Below are 25940 nucleotides of genomic sequence, written 5' to 3' on the forward strand. Positions count from 1 at the left end.
AGAAATAAAGATCTTTTTGGCTTCACTGTAGGGGATACACTTAGTTGTTTTTAAGGCCATGCAGCCCCCCACATTCGTTACATCTTTTGCTTCCATTGTTCAGAAGCCGCCTCTTAAGATCAATGCATCTACACAGACAGAGGTTGTTAGTGTTGGCACAAACACATGCACATGTCAGCGCACTTGCAAGGCAGCAACTGTATCAGAGCCTGTAGCCTGTCCTAGAACAGCAGAGAAAGGTACAGTAGCTAACACTGAAGAGCCCCAGGCATCTCCGATTGCTGAGGCTGTTCCGAAGCCCAGCATGGTCATAAACACTCCAGCTCCGGTTCCAGCAAAGCCCTCTAAACAAAGGAAAGCACATGTGAAGCAGCACCAACAGATTAAATCGGCTGGTAAACTCTCGGATCATGTTAATGTGGTCCCGCTAGACGCTTCATCACACTCTTCCCCAGAGCTAATGGAGTCTGAGAATATGGGGCAATCATCTTGTCCCAAGACTGAGCCTCCACCTGCTGCAGTCTCCCCACCTCGGCGGAAAGAGAGGCAGAAAATACAACCACCGTGATGGCTCCCATACTACAACGCAACATGCAAGGGTTCAGGACACTTGTGGAGGAACTACGTCTATTGATTCAGGATAGACCTATGTGTGTATGTCTGCAAGAGACAAATTTCAGTGAAACATACACCCCCAGAGCTACGTGGTTATGTCCTCCACAAAAAGGACGACCTGAGTGGACAGAGAGCTCGAGGAGGAGTAGGTATCTTCGTCAACACCGACTACCGCTCCTCGCCTCTCTCCCTCACAATGGATTTACAGGCAGTGCAATATTAGTACATGTGCGCCGTATGCTAACAGTATGTTCGCTTTACCTGCCCCCACATGATGTGCTTGACGAAGAGGCTCTCAGTGATCTTCTTACACAGCTCCCCCACCCCATCATCCTCTGTGCAATCAGGGCTAGGCGGGCAGCTCTGCGTAGGTTCAAATGCCGGCCAACTGTAGAGAACCTTGCAGCTTTTCGGGTGGCGAGGGCAAAGTGTCATTGGATTATACGAGAGAGCAAGAAGAGGTTGTGGCAGCAGTTCCTTAACGCCATTAATCGTTCTACACGAAGTTCCATTGTATGGGAGACCATCAGGAGAATTTCTGGGAGAGGTGGGAGGTGCCCTATGGCTGCTATAATATGGAATGGTACTCTCCACACGACCCCAGAAGATATTGCCCAGTCTATGGCGGCTCATTTTGCAGCTATTACTGCAACCACCAGTCAGAATCCAGCTTTCCAGCCCCACAGAGTGGCTGCTGAGAGGAGCAGTTTTGACTTCCGCTCACCCAATACAGAAGAGTACAACTGCCCGTTTTCCATGAGGGAACTGGATTCTGCATTGTGTGGGGCTCGTGATACATCCCCTGGTCAGGATAGAATCCACTATAGCATGCTGCAGCACCTCACAGGGAGAAATAAAGAAATCCTCCTCCGACTTTTTAATCTAGTTTGGATGTCCGGTCACTTCCCCGACTCGTGGTGTGACGCAATTTTAATTCCTCTTTAAAAACCTGGGAAAGACCGCACGTGCCTGGGTAGTTATCGTAGTGTTGCCCTCACTAGCTGTGTGGGAAAGACCTTGGAGCGGATGGTCAACCGCCGCCTTGTCTGGATGCTAGAATCCAGACGACTCCTTAGTTGCTTTCAGTGTGGGTTCAGGAGGTATCGCTCCACCTTTGATAACCTGGCCCTCCTGGAGGCGGCCATACAACAGGCTTTCCTGCGCCAGCATCACCTGTTTGGAATATATTTTGACATTGAAAAGGCATACGACACTACTTGGAGGCATCTTATCATCAGGCAGCTCCACGAATGGGTTTTTCGTGGATGTCTTCCCAATTTTATTCGGTCCTTCCTGTTGCCACGTTATTTTCGGTCCTGAGTCGGAGACGTACTGTCTAGTCGCTTTGAACAAGAGAACGGTGTCCCTCAAGGTAGTGTTTTAAGTGTGACGGTGTTTGCTATTGCTATTAATAGCATTACGTCTGTTGTGAAAAGTCCTGTGCAGTGTTCCTTGTTTGTGGACGATTTCTCTGTATTTTGCTCTTCTTACAGCTTTGCAACGATGACTCGTCAGTTGCAACTCACTTTCCGACGTTTGGATGACTGGGCACAGAAGAGTGGTTTTCAGTTTTCAACTGATAAGTCAGTGTGTGTTCTTTTTAACCGTTCTCGTTCCATTTTTGACTTGCCTGAGTTGAGAATGAGGGACACCGTTCTGAATTTTAAAGACACGGTGAAGTTTCTGGGCCTCACTTTTGATTCTAAGCTTATGTGGCTGCCACACATTAAGGAACTGAAAAAACAGTCTCTTAAGGTGCTGTCTATTTTAAAATGTCTTAGTCACCTCACATGGGGAGCAGACAGGACTTGTCTGCTCCGGTTTTACAGAGCCTTCGTACGGTCCCGGCTTGATTATGGATGCACGGTGTATGGGTCTGCAAGACCCACTTATTTGAAGCAGTTGGATGTGGCGCACCATGAGGGGATTCAGCTGATCACTGGGGCATTCAGAATGAGCCCCATACCGAGCCTGTGTGCAGAGGCAGGTGAACCGCCACTTCACCTCCGGCGGCTTCTACTAATGGTGCGCCAGGCCTATCAAACATTATCCACACCATACACGCCTGCATACCACACTGTTGCTCAGCCTCCACTGGAAAGGCTTTTTCGCAACGAGCAACAAGGCCCTATGGGATTCGTGCAAAGGATTGCATTTTAGAGATGGGTGTGGCCAATTTTAATGTTTCATGTCGAGGTTGGAGCAGATACCCACCTTGGCTCCTCCAGAGACCCAGACTGATTTTAGATTTGGCAAATTTTAAGAAAGACAGTACACCAGATTTTACTTTCAAATCTTTATTTTATAACATTTTAGATAGGCATCATGATTTTACAGTAGTATACACTGATGGATCCCAACGGGGATTTTCTTGGCTGCTCAGTAGTGTTCCCCAAACGTGTCATCAGGATTCGCCTTCCCCAGGAATACACTGTTTTTTTCTGCAGAACTTCACGCGATCCTGAAGGCATTGGAGCAGATACGGTGTACTCAGGGCAAAAACTTTCTAATTTGCTCTGACTCAATGAGCGCATTACAGTCACTGCAGAACCTGTACCAGCGGAGAAGTTGGAACAGCTGATTTACGACCAACTGTACATCCTCCAACGACAGGGCAGGCAAGTGTCCTTTTGCTGGGTGCCAGGGCATGTGGGCATATGGGGAAATGAACAAGCTGATAGAGCTGCCAAGGACGCCTGCAGATTACCAGAGGTGACACAATGTTCTATTCCTTTGCAAGGTATTGTTTCTGTGCTGCGGCGGAAGTGTATGCAATTGTGGGAGGAGGAATGGCTGGCAGTGAGGGAAAATAAGCTGCGATTGGTGAAACCCGCCATCCAGCCATGGTGTTCCTCCTTCCGGTCACCTAGGCGTGACAAAGTGACCCTTACACGTCTTCGCATAGGGCACTGTCCTCTTACGCATGCCTTCTTACTACGGCAAGAGAAACCCCCACTGTGTGATGCCTGTGGCGTACTCATCACTGTACGCCACATTTTAGTTGAGTGTGATTTATATCGTTCTGTCAGGGCGGAAGTTAATATTAGTGGGGATCTGCCCTCGATTCTAGCCGATGACGAGGCGAGTGTCAAGAAAGTTTTAAGATACTGTGATGTTTCTGGGCTTCAGCCAAAAATTTTAGGTTGGAATTTTTAGTGTGTTGCCGAGTGGCTTACCACTCCTTTTTATACTTGTAATAGGCCAATTCCAAACATGTGCTATGTGTTTCATTTTAACCCTTTCACCTACGTTCTCTTGCAGTTATCCTCTTTATGTGGTGCATTCCACTTTGCAACTGTTGACGTGCAAACTGCCTATGTAGCCTTTCACTTTTAATTTTAGTCCTATTTTAGCACTTGCTGCATTTTAGTGACACTCGTCCGTTGTTGTTTCCGTTCGGGCGCTAAAGACTACACTGTTGAGTGCCCATATCCACCATATCCATCCACCCACCCTAATTAATTGGTGGATGATTGAAGTCTCCACTAATGATTATGAGGAACTTAAATAAAAGTGAACTGAAGTTTTATCTAAAGTTTTCGGTTACATCAGGAAATGAGTCTAGTGGGAGATAGAAGGTTCCAGTTATCGTTTTATGCCCACTCCTGTAATGATTCTTGTCCAAAAATCTCACATGCAGCTTCAGTTTCTATCTTAGTGGCTTTGAGTTTCTTGTTTACTGTGGCAAATTTCCCATTTGCCTATCCTTGACATGTACACTTAAACTTTCCCCCAAAATCTCACTGCTATCAATTTCAGGTTTCAACTGGCTTGCTTATGTGAGCTTCACTGTTTCTCATGAGTGCTTCAAACTCTGGCACTTCATTGCGAATACTTCTGCATTTCACCATTTGGATTTTAATATTCTCACCTGTGGGAGGCATTCCTTTGATCTTTAACTGATACTTCTGGGTTCCCTACAGCTATCATTATCTATATTGGATGGAGAGTCTCCTAATCTAAAAAACCCTTGTGTACAACCCACACACAGTCAGTTAACTGAGTGGCAGTCTCTGATGTGTAGTGCACCAATGACCTATTTATGGGGACCCTACAGTTCTCACCCCTATGGTGCAAGTCCAGGAGGTCACAGTCTAGCTCATCACAGAACCTTTGAAGTCTCTGGTCCAGTCCTTCCACTCGACTGAGAACCAAAGGCCTCGATCAGTTCTGGGAACATTGTTGCAAATTGTGAGCTTCATTGAAACTCCATGCGTGGGGCTGCTCTTCTCAACCTTCTGCCATTCGCTGGACTGACCCCAGTATGACCTCAGAGCCCAGATGACAGGCATCATTTGTTCCAATGTATGACACACTCTGCAGTTTGTTTCATCCTGTTCCCTCAATGGGTCCTGGAGTAGCCTCTTCAACATATTGAATAAGGCTCCCTGGCATTCACACTTGAGTACACTGGTGACCTTTCCAGTCCCTTGCTGCAATTTCTGAAAGGAGTGCCATCACTTACCGTCTATTTGAACTGCCGAGGATTAATAGACCCTTACTGTTTTGTATTTGCCTCCTCTTGGCACTGGATAAAATAGGTTTCCTCAAAACACGGAAAGTGAGTCCCACTGGCTCAGTTTCAGTGAGAAAAAGCACCTCAGACTCCTTGGTCAGAGGGATCGGTACAACACCTTGAGTCCTCCTTGGTCCTCATCCTTCCTATATAGGAGGCCTAGATCTACCATTTCCATGCCACTCGCAGTCAAGTGGATGACTAATCACAGATCCTGTACTTTCTGCAGAGGAGACAGGATCCAATGGAAAGGATAGTACTGTAGGGACATCTGGTGCCAGTATCACAGGTACATGACTCTCATGAGCTCTTCCAGCATGATGATTCACAGCAGCTATCACTCATTTGATAGTAGTCAGGGCAATTCCAGCTGCTTACAAACTTGAACCAATTCATCGCACATCCCCCCCCCCCCCACTCTCTCTCTCTCTCTCTCTCTCTCTCTCTCTCTCTCTCTCTCTCTCTCTCTCTCTCAACCCCCCTCCCCCCTTTCCACTCCTCCGCAGACACAATGTGGGCCACAGTGCGCAGGAGATCCCTGTGAAGCTAGATAAAACTTTTATTTCTTAATGTATTTGGAACATTGTACAATTATTCTCCAGTGTATTTTTAACTTCACTTGGCATACTGAAATCTTATTCTTCTGGTGTTTCAAAAACCTTGAGTTAAAGAGATGTTATATTTTCATGAATTGTAGTGCATATTTTACTTTGTTAAGGTGATGAATAAATTAATATGAAAAGCTCAGGCAAGAATATTAATTAGGCTATCTTGATATAAAAAATATGAGAAATACAGGGCATTTCAAACTGAATGTACAAGTTCCGAGGCTTTGTAGCATTTATTACATTCAACTTACAGTTATAAATAATACATCAAATGAAAGAGCAGCTGAAACAGTTTTTCTTACAAGTGTTCACTTAGGTGAAATCTCAAGTCATCACTGAAGACGACAAGATCCAGAATATCTTCACTGCCATGCAGCAATGTTTCATTTACAAAGTCGACACATAAACCATATGCTGCTCCTTAAAGATCTCCACAGAGACATAACTGGAAATGCTAAATCATGACTAGCCATCCAAACTGATTTCTTGGTGCTATGAGTGAAAGGCTCTCACTCATTCAGCACATTCTTCAGTTACTGTTGGTCATTCTCATCTCTTCCCTTTTCGTACAGATATACAAACAAAACTGTTTGAATTGGTCTTTCATTTGATTTATTATTTATATTTGTAAGGTGAACATAATAATGCTACAAAGCCTTAAAATCCGTATATTCATTTTGAAACACCCTGTATTTTAAATAACCTACTTAAATAAAATAATCTGTAGTTGGAATCTAGACCAGGTCTGTATTATTTAGGGTGGAGCAGAGGAAACACGCTTTTTGAAACAAGTAGTACTTGGTAATGAGTAGGGATATTGATCATGAGCAACCATTGGCAGACAGCTCAGACAATGTGTTTTCAGTTGCTTTGGAGCATAGAGCATCTTGTGTTCGCATTTTAGCAGTTCTTTAGAAACAAAGATTCTGTGGTCAGGTTCAACGGCATTTCCATCGAAAGTTTAATGTCATGATGCAGTTCCAGGCCAAAATACTATATTTTAATGGGTTGCAGCATTTAGAAGTACTGGTTCTATGATGAAAAAGAAACCACCTAGTCTTCCCTGTTCAGTTTGAACTCCGGGAAATGAACAATTGATGAAGCCCATTTTCATCTAGATGGTTACATTAATGTACAGAACTGTCAGTAATTGGTGTCAGAGAACCCACGAGTTACACCACGAACTTCCCTGCAACTCAGATGTGACATTGTGGTGCGCTATCTCCAAGACAGAGACTGTGGACCTTACTTTTTTGAAGAGGGGGAATCGCAGTTACTGTGAAATCAGTGCCCTACGTCGAAATGTTAAACAATGTTCTTCATCCATAACTTGAAAGGCATTGAGTTAACATGAGAGAAATGTGGTTCCAACAGGTTCTTTTTGTGAGGCTACTTGAAATCAAGAGAGTATGTGAACAAGCCTCACACAATAGATGACATCAAGATTTCCATTCATTATGAAATTGAAGCTGTGCTGAATGAATTGTTGGAGAGAGCTGTGCACAACGTCCAGCAAGGACGACTTCATATCAACAACATTATTTTCTGAACCTGATTCAGGTATGTAGATTTCAAAAAAGCAGTAAAAGTCCTATTAAATAATTCAAAATTTTGTAAAAAATAAAACCAGGTTTCAGTTATGTTGTGTAGGACGTCGTATACAATGGTAAGAAGAGGTGGCTACAGAGTGGTGCAGCAACTGTCATTGCAGGAAAGCTGGACAGAAGCAGAAATGATTAGCAAACGAGTTAACACAGCAAAAAACAAAAAAACAAAAAAAAATTACTTAACTTGTATTTCTCCAAAGTATGAAGACTCATTAGAAAGAATGCAGCAACAGATAAGTTCAGCTATTACAGTAGCAAGAAAGATGAGGCTCTCTGTGCTAAAGCATGAACGTTGGTGCCAGAGCTGCAACTAAATGTCTTCTGCATAGTATCACGTAAGGAAGAGGCTCAAAGTGAGATTGGGCTGCACCTCATTGTGAATGGACTGTCTGCCTGCCGCCAACCATCCCATATTGTGGTGGCAGAGGGCACTTGTAATCTGTAGCCACTGGAGATGTGGCACAGTGGGCATGGACCATTGGGTCTGTTGGATCCCGCATGACCATTATCAGCATCTGAAAAGAACTTACAATTCCATTGCCAACTCTGATGGCTGTAGGGTGGTATTAATCCAGATACTACATGTTATTCAGTAGTGAAAAACAGGAGTATCCTCTTCTCCACCCTGTAGATGTTTTGTATATATTTTTAAAAGTGGCCAAATAAAACACGTTTCATTACTTATTGTCACAGGCAAAACCATAACAGGGTACTAAGAGTAAATATGGATCTGTTAATGTCCATAGAAGTTTGCTGGTATGTTTTTAGGTTGTACCATGCTTAACGTGTAAGAAATAAAACTATGATACCTAACCATACTCCCAACAGATAAAGTTTCTTCTCATGTTTTATTCAATACATAAAATATGAAAAACCCATGACATGTTCTTTAAAAAAAAAAAAAAAAAAACTCTCCTAAACTCATCTTCTTCAACACAGACCTTTTCAAAAAATTATGACTTCAAATAAGAACAAATAAAGAAATAATTCTATCTCTAATTAAAAAGCAAATTTTGTGTTGTTTGCAGTTACTATTGTATGATTGGCCGGGATTCAGTAATTACATCAAAGTGGCCATAAGTGTGGTAGTGGCCAAAACATGGATTCTTGATCCTACCCGTAATTCAGTTGCTCATGCCTATTTTCTTATGGCCCCTAATTAGTCTGTCTCATTTGTTAAATCTTATAATGTAGATTTTAAAATGTCAGAGTACAGGTAGTTGCATGTCGATATTTGTGAATAACTTTAGTGAGCAACTAGAAGAAACTTCTACATTGTCATACATATTAAAACTCGTTGAGTGAGACAAATGTAATGTGTTATGATCCCTCCTAACAACATTTAATTGAATAACAAGCACAGAGTTCATCAAGGTCCATCATGAATAAAACAATAGATGAATACATCTGTTCATTTCTCCATTTAAAACATATTTCAGTATCTGTAGTAGAGTAGCACCAAAAGTAATGGAAACTACTGACGTGACGTTGTGTAAGCTGCATTGTTAGTAAACTCATTCCCAGCTTGCATAGTCTTGTGCGCATTTCAGTTTGTTAGTAGTGGAAATTGATAATGCCTCTAAATGTCCTTGCCTGCCTCTAACTCGTAAGCATCTTGTTCTGCCACTTGATAACCTGTGAACAAATCACTTCATGGTTTAAAATTTTTCACTTTTTCAGAACTCATATTGCTGTTAGGTGTCTGTAACACACTGAAAATATGCGTGAGTTTCAAGTTGTGCACTAAAAATCTCCACCTGAAACACTTGAACCCATGTTCTGTCAGTCCCCTCACAGTACCTAGGTTACGCATTAAGATTGCTTTCTAATGGCTCATATTGACGGTGTACTTAATGTTGTACAGTTAAATAAAGTCTGTAAATGCAGGTGATAGCTGCTACCTACCTATTAAATATTGGGGTAGAACTTCTAGCAAAGCAAGAAAGGCGATACTACATATTGAGCATTCATGGCCAAATGTTTCCTTTTTGAGGGCTAAAAAAAGAAAAGGAAAAATATGGAAATAGCAAGAAATAAATGACACCATACATCATACCACATATGGTAGTGGGAGAGAAAGAATGCAAAGTGTAAAAAGATTTCTTGTTTGAGATACCTACTTAGAAACGTTATCCATGTTTGACCTGCCCAACACGGCCATACACCTCCAAGTAGAAACCAGTATGCTTGTCACTAATTCACCTATATTTACTTATTAGCAACATCAAATAAATTTTATTTTGAAGAACCATAATAATAATATCCGTTTTCTGTAGTAATAGTCACAATTATTAATATTCTGCTGACAGATCTGCCACATAATGTCAAACTGCAGTGTGCCAACTGTAACAGTTAAAGACAAAACAGGAACGGTCCTGATAGAAATAAAAGGCAATAAATCACAGGATCTCAAAGAATTTTCACAAACTTTGAAGGATGTTCAGAAGCAAGTTAATACATACCTCACAAACCTCATCCACAACAGTGCACCAGGAGACACTGTAAACAGTGAAAGTGGTAAGGAACAATGTAGTGTTTCCATTTCTTAAATATTATTACTCATACCATCTCATCATAAGTGTAGCCAATATTTAAGGAGGTAACTGATATGATAAATGTCTGCTTTGTAATACAAGTGCTGGGGAAGCTCAGTGACATGGTACACATGGAGAGATGCCATAAGGAATTTGACAACAAAGTGCTTCTAAAGATATGTTCTGGATGTTGTCTTGTTTGTTTTAAGCTATATTTTTGTCTAATTGTACATGACATAAAAAATATTCTCAAATGTGTCAAATAAGCATGGTCATCTATGCTATCTGCAACAGTAAATGAGGCATTTCACAGATCATTGTAGACAGAGATTTCTTAGTAATTCTACAATGTGGTCCTTGTTCCAGAATATTTTGTGACTGTTTTGTTTTCACGAGTGCTATTTAACTGCATGATTCGTAAAGTATTAGTGACAGTAGTACCTGCGACGAAAATCTTTTTCTCAAGAATACAGATTTATATAAATAGGTGCGTGTTTTTATGAACTGGATTAATTCAGGGGACGGCGCATGTGCATCTGCCTCTTGCTAAACTGTGTATACATAGTAGCATTATTTTTTGTAACTGGTTTATGTAAGTCACTGAACCTGTATTATCCGCAGCTAGCTATTTGGATACATTCTCAGTTGTGGTTTAAGTTACTATGGTACCAGAATACTGTGTTTTGGTTTTTGTATTCAAATTATCCAACCCACGTCTAGAGTGCAGACTCCGATAATGTAGTCTGCAGTACTTTTCTTACTGTTTTGTGCTTGTAAGCCAACATTTCTTTCTACAACTTGATTTATCATGTCCCCACTGAATAGGGAAAAGTTACAGTTCAGGGTCTTGTAGCTGCCCTGGTAAATATATGGCTCTTGAGGTTGTTGCTGGTTTACTTTTTGTAAGTCTTACAATGTTTCTTTGAGGCACCTGTTCCATATCTGTAGTAAATGCTGCTGGAAGGCAGCTACTGTCACTGCATGTAATAAGGCAGTCTCTCCATATTCTACACATCTGAATGTATGTCTGCGATGGCTCACAGGATGGCTGGTAGAGAGTTCAGAGTCTTCTTGCAGAGACAGAAATAAGACTCTGTGCACATGTTACTGCATGCCAACCAAGTATTGCACCCCCCACCCCACCCCCGTATAAACAGAGCACAATAATAACACTGTTGTTCATATGATAGGTGCTCTTTACATTATATCAGTCATGTCAGCGGCAATTACCATATGTCAAAGCACACATACAAATAACAGCTGCACACAGAATAAGAAAACATCCGCTACAGAGAATATGGAGTAACAACCTAAAAGCGGCTTCCACCTAATAGCATTATATTTCTCCAATGGAGACATTAGAATTTTGTGTAAACTGTAACAAATGGTTCAAATGGCTCAGAGCACTATGGGACTCAACTGCTGTGGTCATCAGTCCCCTAGAACTTAGAACTACTTAAATCTAACTAACCTAAGGACATCACGCACATCCATGCCCGAGGCAGGATTCGAACTTGCGACCATAGCAGTCGCACGGTTCCGGACTGCGCGCCTAGAACCGCGAGACCACCGCGGCCGGCAAACTGTAACAATTTGTGACATTGCTAGCACTATGCTGTCTCTGAATTCCTATAATGTCTGCTGCTACGCCAACTTGATAATGACTTCAGTGGAGGGATACTGCAAAATTAGTTACATTAATATCATGTATTCAGATTCTATACATACTCACTGCATTTTTTGAAGTAATCTTAAATCTTCCGTTCAATTTCCCTACCTGTAATTTAGTGTGTTTATTCCATTTTGCATTACTTAGTTTACTTTTCATCATTGTTTCCTTTTTAAAACATTGCCAGTGGTTGCATAATTGAACTTTTTTTGGCAGAGCAACCAGCTAGCTGAAATTTAACGTGTTCAGCTCCTGATGGTGACTAAATCCAGAGCTTATATTCTCACAGGTTACAGGACACATAAAACTAAGTAATTGTACATGGGTAACCATTGATAAAATGAATCTACCTCACAAACAGAATAATATTATGAGAAGGAAAGTTACTATCCACCATATAGTGGAGATGCTGAGTCACAGATAGGCACAACAAAAAGATTTTCACACCTAAAGCTTTCGGCCGTGCCCTTTGTCAATACCACACACACACACACACACACACACACACACACACACACACGACTGCAGTCTCAGGCAATTGAAACCACAAACAGAATACTTTCATTTTAATGGTTCAACCACAGCACTGATGTTATTATGTCAATAGATAACTTGCAAATTTTGACAGTTCTGTATTGAGTGAATAGAAGAGAGCAGCATTGCCAATATGGAAGCTGCATTGCCAACAAGCATCAAGCATTTCACACCTACTTTTGGTATTGTTAATGAATAACCAAGTGATAACACTGGGCATGTCTTTTAAATCAGTGAGTATTTTATAAACAGCCTCGATTGTGGTGTAAGTGCCACACTTCCAATGAAGAATAATCTCTCCTCTCTTCCTTGGATCTGGAACTTGTGTTGGAGTTAGTGCTGGAACTGACAGAAATCACCATCTCTTAACTGCCTTCTTGGTATGTGTCACTAGTGGAGACCATCCTGTGTGGTAATGCTCTTGATAGCTTCTCTCATCAGCATTGCCATGTGGGGATTTTTTTCTTAAATTGGAGTATTGAGTGTGGTATCGAGGAAGCCTGGACACATAAAGTTCTTTCGTCATAGCCAGTTCGTAGACATGATAACATGGGGTGTTCAGCTTGTACAGGTATACAAAATCCATTAGGTCCAACTTATTCATAACAGATTCAGTTTTCTACACATGAATATTTATTTTGTTATTGCTTTTGTTGTTGTGGTCTTCATTCCAGAGACTGATTTGATGCAGCTGTCCATGCTGCTTTATCCTGTTCATGCTTCTTCATCTCTGAGTAACTGCTGCAGCCTACATCCTCCTGAATCTTCATAATGTATTCATGTCTTGGTCTCCCTGTATGATTTTTACGCTCCATGCTTTCCTCCAGTAGAAAATTAATGATCTTTTGATGCCTCAGAATGCGTCCTACTAACCAATCCCTTCTTCTAGTCTAGTTGTGCCACAAATTTCTCTCAATTCTATTCGGTACCACCTCATTAGTTACGTGATCCGCCTATCTAATCTTTAGCATTCTTATGTAGCACCACATTTTGAAAAGCTCCTATTCTCTTCTTGTCTAAACTATTTATCGTCTATGATTCACTTCCATACATGGCTACACTCGATACAAATACTTTCAGAAGAGGCTTCCTGACACTTAAATCTATACTCGGAGTTAACAATTTTCTCTTCTTCAGAAACACTTTCCTTGCCATAGCCAGCCAACATTTTATATCTCTCTACTTCGACCATCATCAGTTGCTCCTCAAATAGCAAAACTCATCCACTATTTTAAGTGTTTCATTTCTTAATCTAATTCCCTTAGCATCACCTGATTTAATTCGGCTATATTCCATTATTCTCATTTTGTTTTTGTTGATGTTCATCTTATATCCTCCTTTCAAGACACTATCCATTCCATTCAACTGCTCTTCCAGGTCATTTGCTGTCTCTGACAGAGTTACAATGTCATCGGCAAACCTCAGAGTTTTTATTTCTTCTCCATGGATCTTAATTCCTACTCCAAAATTTTTCTTTTGTTTCTTTTACTGCTTGCTCAACAGATTGAATAACATCAGAGACAGGTTTCAATCTTGTCTCACTCCCTTCTCAACCACTGCCTCCCTTTCATGCCCCTCAACTCTTATAACTGCCATCTGGTTCCTGTACAAATTGTAAGTAGGCTTTCTCTCCATGTATTTTACTCCTGCCACCTTCAGAATTTGAAAGAGAGTATTCCAGTTAACATTGCCAAAAGCTTTCTCTAAGTCTACAAATGCTGGAAATGTAGGTTTGTCTTTCCTCGATCTATCTTCGAAGATAAGTCGCGAGGTCAGCTTCTACCATTTTTTCTGTTCATCTATTTGTTTTACACAGACAAAAATATCCATTTTCCTTCACTGCATGATAGAGCTTTGTATAACAAAGTGGAATAGCATGACACTTTGTACATTACTGCTATTTAATTCTGGGGAATATTGTGTAGCTACAAATTGGAAAACTTTTCCACGCGAACTGTGCCATTTATTTCCTTATGAGAGTCACGTTACTTTCTGGAACAAAACACCAATCAAGATTTTGGGGTGAAGCCACAAAATGTCTTATCAAGGCACACAATGTCAAATCAAATGCTCCTTATAGCACTCCGATACTGGTTTCTCTAGGCTATTATGTAACTTCTCTTGATGATGAACTTCTAAGATTAAAACATTTCTGCCATGAACCAAGCTTGTGCAGACAGTGTTGAGTAGATAACTTACACCCACTGAATAATTCTGCTACTCTGCAGTTAAAAGGACACATGTCCAGCATAGGGTACTCCTTGAGTTGAGGCAACCATACACATGCCTGCCTACTGCCTCCTGCTGGAATGTGTTGATCTTGGCTTTCAGTCTTCCGTAACTTCTTGGTTTGCCTGGTTTTCCAGTAGAAAGTGATGTAGTGATGCCTTATTGTACTTATCTTCCTTCTTTTCTTTCTCCTGACCCTTTTGCAACACTGCAGACCTGTGAATGTTAAGTAAAACAGTTATTTTGCCCACCACTTTTGAAATACTTACAATCAGACTGCCACTATTGCACTCCAATTCTAAATGCAGAACACAGACCAAATCAGTTTGCAGACTTGTCCACAAACTGAAATTCCCTTTCAACTGTCCGTTCCAGCAAATATATTTTCAGAAGATGTCTTTTACAGAAAACCTCGGCTTGAGATATCACACTGCTACTAAAACAATACTAATACTAAACACTACTTCACAGCAACAGCTAGAACACTCCAGCGCCCCAGAAAAAAACTTCACTTCACAATGCTCACCAGCACATTACTGTTTACTGATGGGTTGGCAACAGGCTGTGCTAAATGTGCCAACCTGTGGGTGGCATGGGAGTGGAAACAGGCTCATCATTAGTGTTTCCTGGACAATAGTGTCATGTTGCCTCAACTGGAATGAACTGTCAAAAGTCACTAATTATCTTAATCATAATTAATGCATACAGTTGCAAGCAAAAGTTTGACTTATCATCACCATTTATGTTACAAGGTGTACAACATTACAAACAGCTTTGTGTCTGACCAGCTTAATAGTAGTAACAACCAGTATGCCACATCCAATGAATAATAATTAGGGTAATATTATCAAAAACAGTTGTCGCACAACATCTCCATATGATCTTTGAAATACCTCACCAAGCTTTATTTTTGTTGATTTTTCCGCGTACCTCGGCAATATAACATATGGATCTAGTCAGTACTGGGAATTAGAGACATGGGTATTGAATAAATACAGTTCACAAGTGTTGTTAATGCATCACGGTTGATTTCAACAAATATGTCCACACTGCTGAATACTGCTTCCTTAAAGGTTTCACATAGTGATCATGTTGTTGCTTCCTTAATTGTTATGTAATTGTAATTGCAGAGTTATGTTTGTATATCTTAGTATGTAAGTATCTAATTTGTACTAAAGTCTGCATTTTGAAATAAAAATGTAAAATAAAATAAAAGAAAGCTGCTACTTTTGTATTGGATAGCTTCTGTTTACTTACTAGTATGCATTCATGTTTACTGATGTTTGTCAAAGGAAAATAACTACCTATGCTGTTGGAAACTGCAGTACTGTGAAGGAAACAGATTAAATGAATGTAATAACATATAACTACAGGCACTACAAATAACTGATCAAAATGTTTGGCATGTAAAACTAAGTCTCTGCCATAAAAATTCTGTGAGACACCATATTAAATCAGAGTGGTGTTTCTTTGTTTTCTGGGCTGTGGGTTGCTTAGATTTTTTTTACAAAGTCCATAGTCCTTTTTTCGATGTAGGTTGCATTGCTTATCCAGAAATGAAGAGGCTTGCACAAAATAGACTAGTGTAGAGAGATGCAGCAAATGAGTCTGTAGAGGGAAGACCACCACAATAAAACAACAAGAGTTCATTGGTATTGCGAGTGGCACGGCAATTACTCGGTTAGCCTAATGTGTATCAAAGATGTCCAATTGATGAAATGTCTAGAACTGGGCATTCCCAGGTTGGTTTTTTTAATGCCATTTCAGTTTGGTGGTTGCCATGTGCTTACATATGATTTTGTAGGAAACTAGGGCTAGTAACTTGCTAAAGAAAGAGTTGAACTTTTGCATCTAAAGCTTTGAAACAGCGAATTATATTTGCAGATCCTTAAATCATAATGATATTTTCAATTGATAATGTTGCTTGATATACTGCCGTGCATGCTGTGTATTTCTACTCTTGCGTGAATGCTACAAATGATTAAACCATGAATATCTCCGAGTGCAGCAGTTGGATGAATTACTTGATGGGTATATGAGCTGGCAGCAGTTTATGCTATCAGAATGTCTCTCTTATTTGGGCCAAAGTGATGGTAACATTTTGGTTGTGATTACTATGTTTTTACATACATGTTCAAGAGTTATACAGTTGTATGTGAATGGCATTAGGTGCCATCTTAATAAACAAGTTTTGTATCTGTAGTTCTAAAAGGAGTAGATTTACCACTTCTTCTGTGCACTCTCTAACCTATGTTCCAACAAGAAAGCACACTGTAACATGCTGATGTTCTACACTGAACAGCAAGTCACAAATATTGTGGTGAATAATTCATCAAAGAGATGTTAAATATACATTTAATTTTATCTCTCATAGAAGGACTTAATGCAGGACAGTGTGATGCAAAATAGCACTCAAACTTCCTCAAATGTACACACTTTTCTCATTGTTTTGATATATCTCCCTAATGTAGAGTTGTTATACATAGCATTGATACTTCCCCCCTGTGGGTTCGGGGGTAAGAATAGGCCCACGGTATTCCTGCCTGTCGTAAGAGGCGACTAAAAGGAGTCTCAAACGTTTTGGCCTTGTGCGATGGTCCCCTAACGGGTTTGACCTCCATCCTTCTAAATTTTCCGAAGAGCGAGCCGATTGGGGAAGGGCGCCTTACAAGGAGCGATGTGTCCATCATGCATTACCATCTCTAGCCAGGTTTGTCGTCATCGCTTAGCAGTCCCGCTCACCTACCATCTCTTGGGCGTGGATTTGTTCTTGGGTGCAGTTTATTGCAGTCTGCTATGCTGTGTCGCTTTATGCGCCAATGACGATATTGGACTACATCACCTGAAATCCAGCACGGTAGCCAGTCCGTTGTGGTGGGGCCGCCATGTACCCTGTTGGTTGTAGCCCCCTGACTACACAGGGATCGCTCTGCTGATGCCAGCGCCGTTAACTCCCCACGTATGCCAAGGAGTAGATGCCTATCTCCTTGGGGCATTGGGACTCCCGGCAATGGCCATCCTGCCAGGTGGTCGTTGCTAAGGCTGGGTGGCGCCCGTGGGGAGGGCCCTTGGTCGGAGTAGGTGGCATCAGGGTGGATGACCCGCAATGAAGCGTGGTACATCATCTCTTGCTGGCGGCCAGCCGCCAGCAGTCTCTAAGCGTTCCAGGGCTCAATACAACGCAACTACATATGACCCCAAATCGTTCCCCTCCCTGGCTACACCATGGGAGGAACGAAAGACTAAGGATGCCAGCGAACCATACTCACCCCGCTACCTGGTGTGTACGAGAGCTGATGGCGAATCCTTTACATCCATGAAGCCTCAGTTCTTCGTCGAGCACTTAGAGGACAAGTTCGGGGAGATGGAGGGCTTGTCCAAAATGCGCTCGGGCTCGGTTTTGATCAAATCGGCATCCTCCGCCCAGTCCCGCCGGTTACTCGATTGTAACAAGCTGGGGGATGTTCCGGTTACAATCACGCCCCATAAGAGTCTTAATATGGTCCAGGGCATAATATTCCATCGGGACCTTCTATTGCAGTCCGATGACGAGCTTCGCGCCAATTTAGAGTGGCGAGGTGTTCACTTCGTCCGGCGCGTACATCGTGGTCCAGGGGATAAGCAGGTTGCCACCAGTGCCTTCATCTTGGTCTTCGAGGGTGATACTTTACCTGAGAAGGTCAAGGTGATGGTCTATCGTTGTGATGTCAAGCCATATATCCCTCCCCCGATGCGGTGCTTTAAGTGCTGGAAGTTCGGGCATATGTGTTCCCGCTGTACTTCCAGCCTCACATGTCGAGATTGTGGACGCCCATCACATCCCACTACTCCATGTGCTCCGCCTCCCATCTGTGTAAACTGGGAGAGCACCACTCGCCTTGCTCGCCGGACTGCAGGATCTTCCAGAAAGAGCGCAAAATCATGGAGTATAAGACCCTGGACCGCCTGACATACACTGAGGCCAGGCAGAAGTTCGAACGCCTCCATCCTGTTCGAATGACTGCCTCTTATGCCGCGGCTACTACTGTTATGGCCCCATTAGCTCTCCCTCAGACTGCCACCTCTCAGAGCCGGAATGCTACACCTGCCCCCTTGATGGTGGGGGGCACTTCACTCCCTGCTGCTCCTGCACTACCTGCCTCAGGAGCAGCAACCCCCCAACCATCGGGGACATCAGTCCCCACTTCTAAGCTGGGGAAGCCTCAAACTTCCCCGGCTCGAATAGCACGGAAAGGGTCCCTTGGGTCCCTTCCTTCCCAGGTTTCCGCCTCTGGGAAGGGTGACGTCAGCCAATGGAAGAAAAGCAGACCAGCGGCTGGTCGCAGGGCTTCCCGCTCCTCCTCTGTCCCGGAGACTGACTCGCTGGAGCCCTCCCAGCCACTGAAACCCAAGGACCAGAGAGACAGGACGAAGAAGAAGACCTCTAAGGCCAAGGAACACGCGGTGGCATCCACCCCACTGCTCCCTACAGGCTCTGCGTCTGAGGATAAGGTGGAGATCCGGGCGTCCGCTGAGGACCTGGATCTCGCCGGACCCTCGGACACCATGGAAGCAGATTGTACTGGTCCTCCATCGGTGGCAGCAGGTGATCCAGTGGCGTGATCTGCCTCCTCAGCCCCTTCACGCCTTTTTCGGACATGGACAAAGCGATACTCCAGTGGAACTGCAGCGCTTTTTTCCACCACCTTGCTGAGCTTCGCCAACTCATCAGCAGTCACCCTTTCCTCTGCATTGCCCTACAGGAAACTTGGTTTCCGGCAATGCGGACCCCTGCCCTACGTGGGTATCGGGGTTATTACAAGAACCAGGCAGCTTATGAGAGGGTATCTGGTGGAGTCTGCGTCTACATCCTTAACTCTGTCTACAGCGAATGTGTACCTCTTCACACACCTTTAGAGGCTGTCGCTGCAAGGATGTGGACGCCTCAGCCTATTACTGTATGCAGTTTGTATCTTCCGCCAGATGGTGATGTCTCGCGTCATGTGTTGGCTGCATTGATAGCACAACTGCCTCCTCCTTTTGTGTTACTGGGCGACCGTAACGCCCATAACCCCCTGTGGGGTAGCGCCGCGATTACTGGCCGGGGTAGAGATGTCGAGACTCTTCTCTGGCAGCTTGACCTCTGCCTCTTAAACACGGGAGAGCCGACACATTTCAGCGTAGTCCATGGCACATTTTCGGCCATCGACCTTTCTATCTGCAGCCCCGGACTTTCACCATCCATCCACTGGAGTGTCCATGACGACTTATGTGGTAGTGACCATTTCCCCATCTTTCTGTCACTACCACAGCGTCACTCTTCTGAACGCCCCTCCAGATGGGCTCTGAATAAGGCTGATTGGGGCGTGTTCTCCTCTCTCGCCACTATCGCACCTCCTTCCCATGACACCATTGATGCGGTGGTTCAGTCGGTCACCACCGGCATCGTTTCTGCGGCGGCATCTGCGATTCCCTGTTGATCCGGGTCCCCTCGGCGGAGGACTGTGCCTTGGTGGGCGCCCGAGATCGCAGAGGCGATTAGAGATCGCCGGCGGGCTCTTCAACGCCATAAGCGGCACCCGTCCCTGGAGAACCTCATCGTTTTTAAACAGCTCCGTGCCCGTGCCAGACGCCTTATTCGCCAACGGAAGCAGGAGTGCTGGGAACGGTATGTTTCCACCATTGGCGTCCGTACCTCTGCATCGCAGGTTTGGGCTAAGATTAGGCGACTCCATGGCTATCGGCCGCCTGTCTCTGTCCCTGGGCTTTCGCTGAATGGAGTGGTGTGTCCTGACTCCGACACGATTGCGGACCGGTTAGCAGCGCATTTTGCTCAGTGTTCCGCATCTACGAATTACCCACTGGCCTTCCGCTCCCGGAAAGAGCGGTTGGAAAGTTGGAGGCTTTCCTTTCACACGCGCCACGCGGAGTCGTACAATGCTCCTTTCAGCGACTGGGAATTCCAGAGTGCACTATCTGCTTGCCCTGATACGGCTCCTGGGCCAGACCGCATCCACAGCCAGATGCTGAAACACCTCTCTGTGAATTGCCAGCAACGCCTCCTAGATGTTTTCAACCGCATCTGGGTTGAGGGTGTGTTCCCGTCTCAATGACGAGAAAGCATCGTCCTCCCTGTGTTGAAACCTGGCAAGAACCCGCTGGAGGTGGACAGCTACCGCCCCATAAGCCTCACCAACATTCTTTGCAAGTTGCTAGAACATATGGTGAGCCGGAGGTTGAGTTGGCTCCTCGAGTCTCGAGGGCTTCTGGCTCCGTCTCAGGGTGGGTTCCTTAAAGGCCGCTCTGCCGTCGATAATCTGGTCTCCCTAGAGTCTGTCGTCCGTACAGCCTTTGCACGCCGCCAACATCTGGTTGCCGTCTTCTTCGACATGCGGAAGGCGTACGATACGACTTGGCGATATCACATCCTGGCCACACTTCATGGGTGGGGTCTTAGGGGCCCGCTCCCGATTTTTATTCAGAATTTTCTGTCGTCTCGTTCCTTCCGCGTGCAAGTTGCTGCGTCCCATAGTTCCTCCCGGGTCCAGGAGAACGGGGTCCCACAGGGGTCTGTCCTCAGTGTCTCCCTGTTTTTAATTGCGATCAATGGGCTCGCTGAGGCGGTGGGATCGTCCGTCGCAGCTTCGTTGTATGCAGACGACTTCTGCCTCTACTACAGCTCCGCTGGCATTGCAGTTGCTGAGCGCCAGCTGCAGGGTGCTATCCGCAAGGCGCAGTCGTGGGCTGTAGCGCACGGCTTCCAGTTTTCGGCCGCTAAGACCTGCGTTATGCATTTCTGCCGGCGTCGCACGGTTCACCCTGAGCCACGCCTTTACCTTGACGGTGAACCTCTTGCTGTGGTAGAGACGCATCGGTTCTTGGGACTGGTATTTGATGCCCGGTTGACTTGGCTGCCTCATATTAGGCAGCTTAAACAAACATGCTGGCGGCATTTAAACGCTCTCCGTTGCCTTAGCCACACCGGATGGGGTGCCGATCGGTCCACCCTTCTCCGGCTGTATCAAGCGCTGATCCAGTCCCGCCTTGATTATGGGTGTGTGGCTTATGGTTCGGCATCGCCATCAGCATTGCAATTGCTGGATCCCATCCATCACTGCGGGATCCGACTCGCCACAGGAGCATTTCGGACAAGCCCTGTTGACAGCTTACTTGTGGAGGCTGGTGTTCCTCCATTGCGCGACCGACTTCTGGCCGCTTATGCTGCCCACGTTTGTAGCTTGCCAGGGCATCCCAACTACCGTCTCCTGTTCCCGCACTCGATCGTCCATCTTCCAGACAAGCGGCCCCGGTCAGGGTGTACGATCGCGGTTCGCATCCGGGCTCTACTGTGTGGGATTGAGTTTTTTCCTCTCCCGCCTGTTTTCCGGGCCAATCTCCGTCTGCCCCCTTGGTGTGTGCGCCGACCATGCATTCGGCTGGATTTGGCACAGGGTCCGAAAGACTCGGTCCCTCCTCTGGCCCTCCGCCGCCGCTTTGTTTCTCTCCTTGCCGAGTTTCCCGGATCTGCCGTGGCCTATACCGACGGTTCGATGGTCTCTGGTCACACTGGTTACGCTCTTACTCTAGAGGATCATTGTGAGCAACGGTCGCTGGCACCCGGGAACAGTGTATACACTGCCGAGTTGGTTGCCATCTATCGCGCCCTAGAGTATATCCGCTCCCGCTCAGGTGAGTCCTTTGTCAACTGTAGTGACTCCCTGAGTGGTTTACGAGCTCTTGACCAGTGCTTTCCTCGTTCCCGTCTGGTGATGGCCATCCACGAGTCGCTCCATGCTCTTGCCCGTTGCGGCTGCTCCGTGGTCTTTGTTTGGACCCCAGGTCATGTCGGCATCCTGGGCAATGAGCAGGTTGACACGCTGGCTAAACAGGCAGTGAGTTCACCGGCTCTGGAACTCGGCCTTATGGAGTGTGATCTCCTGTCGCTTTTGCACCAGAAAGTGCTTGGTGCCTGGGGTGACGAGTGGCGCACCCTGCCCACGCCCAACAAACTTCGGGCGGTGAAGGAGATGACCGGTGTGTGGCGCTCCTCCATGCGGGCCTCCCGGAAGGACTCTGTCGTCCTCTGCCGGCTGCGCGTTGGCCACACGTGGCTGACGCACGGCCATTTGTTGCGCCGGGAGGACCCACCGCTATGTCGCTGCGGGGCAGCTCTGACGGTGGTCCACATTTTGGTGGACTGCCCGCTTTTAACAGGACTCAGGCAGACGTTTGTGCTGCCTGATACCCTCCCTGCCCTTTTATGTGATGACGTTGCTATGGCGGACCTCGTGTTGAGTTTTATTCGGGCAGGGGGTTTTTATCGTATGATTTGAGTGTTTGTCCTTTTATTTCCTGTATTGACTTGGGCCTTTGGCCTGTGGTTTTAAACTGTGGGTTTTAATGTCATTTGGTGGTTGGCTTTTCCTTATTTTCGTGGTCGGCCAACCACTTTCACACTCGGTGTGATTTTAGTTCCGTTTGTCTGGTCCTTGTCTGTCTTTCTTGTATTGTGTCGTCCCTTGTCTCAGTTCTCCGTTTTTAACGACTGACAGTTTTTATTTCGTGTGATTTTATCGTGGAACAAGGGACCGATGACCTTAGCAGTCTGGTCCCTTCAATCCCACACCCAACCAACCAACCAGCATTGATTCTTCTTCATGACTGATAATTTGTTTGACTTTTATTTAGACCATATACTGCTATGTGTACACTACTTTTTTATTTATTTTAGTTTGCCCTTTCTTGAAATAGAAAAGGTCAAGAAAGAATGATGACTTCTTGTTAAACAGTTTTGGATAAAAAGTTGTCATTGGAAGGTTGTTGACTGCTGTGTTGCTTAGACAACCAACAGTTGTGTTTAATATAGCATTCACCTAAGTCTGCTAGACCTCTGGATTCTGCAGCAATGTTTTGAATATTTTCTGCTTTAACATACTTCATTGCTATTTTTAGCTAATTTACACTCCAATAGCATATTTCTCTATTCTGTAAAACACTTTTTACTCATTTTCAATAAATTTCATCATCCTGTTTCAAAACCAAAGGTATCGATTAGATCACTTTTCTCAATGCTTGGTTGGCAAATTTGATTTCAGTGTCATAATTTATTTGAGTCATCGTTCAAAAAGACACAATGTGAAATCACTCTTCATGTGTACCACCAGACATATTCAATACTCAAAGAATGTTTTTTATCTTTCTACTTCAAGCTGGTTTATTAATTGCTGAAGAGTACAAAATAATGTCCCACATTCAGAAACATCCACTAATGTAAAACATTAAGTGTAGTGTATTGTGGTGTGAACACAACTGATATCATCATTAACACAAATTCTACAATTTTTTAAAAATTCAGTTTTGTTTTCTTTTTGTAATAATAGCCACAGGAGATTTTGTACAACTTAGGGCATCTTTTTGCTGTAGATGGCTGTCAAAATGGTGAAGATTTAGTTGGAATGAAGAACAGCCATCAGCACTCACCTAATTTGTGTCACTCAAGCTACAAAGAAAATCTGAAACAAGTACCTTGCAGTTTTATGATAAATAGATACTACTATAAACCATAAACATTCATGTGAAACGTATTATATAGCGTACTTTACAGTATACTACAGAGGCGGAAAAATCCACAGTGCTACAGCCCAAGTCCTGTGTGTCTACGCTAGGAAAATAAAATAAGATAGAAGGGGCATAAGAGAAAGAGAGAGAGATATATTTTTCATGTTAGCGGTATTCCTGATATTATCCTCAGTTATGCAGTATATAATTTGTGTTCCTAAGCTTCCTACGCCAGCAATAATTATAACAATATCCTATTAGAGTATACATCACACAAGAAATAATGTTAAAATATACACTCGGACTCGAACTGCTGGTTATGTAGCACTCACTACAAAAAGATTTTAATATTGGTTCAACATTCGCCTTGTGCTACCAATGTTTGCCAAGATAAAATACAATGTCTTCTTAAATTTTGACTTCTAACCTCATCATGCACTTTCTTTACTGTTTCCAAACATTATGTTTTCTGCAGAGTTGTCTGTGTGCTTTGTGGGCATTCTGCAGACCATGGAAACTTCTGGATGACTGAAGCTGCTAAAATGTGTTATCTGATATAGTCAGTCTTTCTTTTCAATCACCTGGTCATTCGTAAGGCTACAATTTGTAATTTTTAATTGTTGTTTTTCTTGTTGTGCTGTTCCCATAATACACCAAAAAATACTCATAAGTATTTCTCAGCTTTATTTCTGACTGAAAGCTTGTATAGAACTTGATTGAATCAGGATTCACTGTAATGTCTCATTGTTGCAGATGGCAGTGAAGATGCTGAAGAAGAAGAAGAAGATGATGATGATGATGATGATAATGACCAGACTGTTGGTAGTGATGATGCTGTAGGTCCAGCTTCTAAAAGAAAGAAATGCTAATTATTATATAATAAAACGTGAAACTTATGAAATGTGCCGATAACAAAAGACACTTTTGTGTGATACTTGCTGTAAATATATCTATATTATCTTCAGAGATTAATAATTAATAACTAATAAATTATTTTTGAAATCGTGTATGGAACATATAAAGTATGAAATTCAATTGTATAAAAGGATCATAGCAAAACTATTAATTGTCCTGTAAGGTTACCACTTGTTCTTCAAGTCGAAGTAAACTTAGTTTGTGGCAAGAGGTGGTGAAGATCACATTAACATGTGTGAAGACAGCTGTGTGTTTCTTGCCCAAATAGCCAGTTGCCTCCATGCTGTATTTCTTGAAGCATTTAGCATCAGTATACAGCATTTTATATTGCTGCAAATACATGTGTGCCAGTAATATGTTAACAGTGTACTATGCGGTACTGTAGATGTTGCTTACTAAATGCCATTATTACATTTTGTCTTGCTCTTATTGATAATGCATCTTCAAGTCAAACATGCCATAGGCTCCTCTTAGCATGGGTTTTACATTTTACTGAAACCGCAGCTAGCACTACCATTTCAATTTCTGCAACATTAGTATCTTCACTTAATATTCATATATATAAATAAAACAGAAAGAAACTTCCACATGGGAAAAATATATTAAAAACAAAGATTCCAAGACTTACCAAGCGGGAAAGCGCCGGCAGACAGGCACATGAACAAAACACACAAACACACACACAGAATTACGAGCTTTCGCAACTGGCAGTTGCTTCGTCAGGAAAGAGGGAGGGAGAGGGAAAAATGAAAGGATGTGGGTTTTCAGGGAGAGGGTAAGGAGTCATTCCAATCCCGGGAGCGGAAAGACTTCCCTTAGGGGAAAAAAAGGACAGGTGTACACTCGCGCACACACACACACACACACACACACATATCCATCCGCACATACACAGACACAAGCAGACATATTTAAAGGCAAAGAGTTAAGGGCAGAGATGTCAGTCGAGGCGGAAGTACAGAGGCAAAGAAGTTGTTTCCTCGTCACCTTAGCCAGCTTCATCCTGACCCACAACTTCTTCACTTTTGAAGGCCAGACATACCAACAATTAAAGGGAACAGCCATGGGTACCAGGATGGCCCCCTCGTATGCCAACCTATTTATGGGTCGCTTAGAGGAAGCCTTCTTGGTTACCCAAGCCTGCCAACCCAAAGTTTGGTACAGATTTATTGATGA

The 25940-nt window shown here is 43.7% G+C and overlaps 1 protein-coding gene across 2 annotated transcripts in view; it reads left to right on the top strand.

The window, feature by feature from the left end:
* Positions 1–25193, top strand: part of LOC126340458 (nucleolar complex protein 2 homolog) — a 36639-nt gene extending 11446 nt beyond the window's left edge. Inside the window, exons 1-3 of one of the 2 annotated variants that reach the window (XM_050001693.1) lie at positions 7216–7299; positions 9656–9863; positions 24603–25193. In XM_050001693.1, coding sequence (XP_049857650.1) covers positions 9668–9863; positions 24603–24718 — 312 coding nt within the window. In that variant the 5' untranslated portion in view covers positions 7216–7299; positions 9656–9667 and the 3' untranslated portion in view covers positions 24719–25193. Of the gene's footprint in view, positions 1–7215; positions 7300–9655; positions 9864–24602 lie in introns of those variants that run through there. The other variant, XM_050001692.1, reaches the window with a different exon arrangement.
* Positions 25194–25940: the final 747 nt, after the last annotated feature.

This window comes from Schistocerca gregaria, chromosome 1, assembly GCF_023897955.1.
Source record: "Schistocerca gregaria isolate iqSchGreg1 chromosome 1, iqSchGreg1.2, whole genome shotgun sequence".
NCBI lineage: Eukaryota > Metazoa > Arthropoda > Insecta > Orthoptera > Acrididae > Schistocerca > Schistocerca gregaria.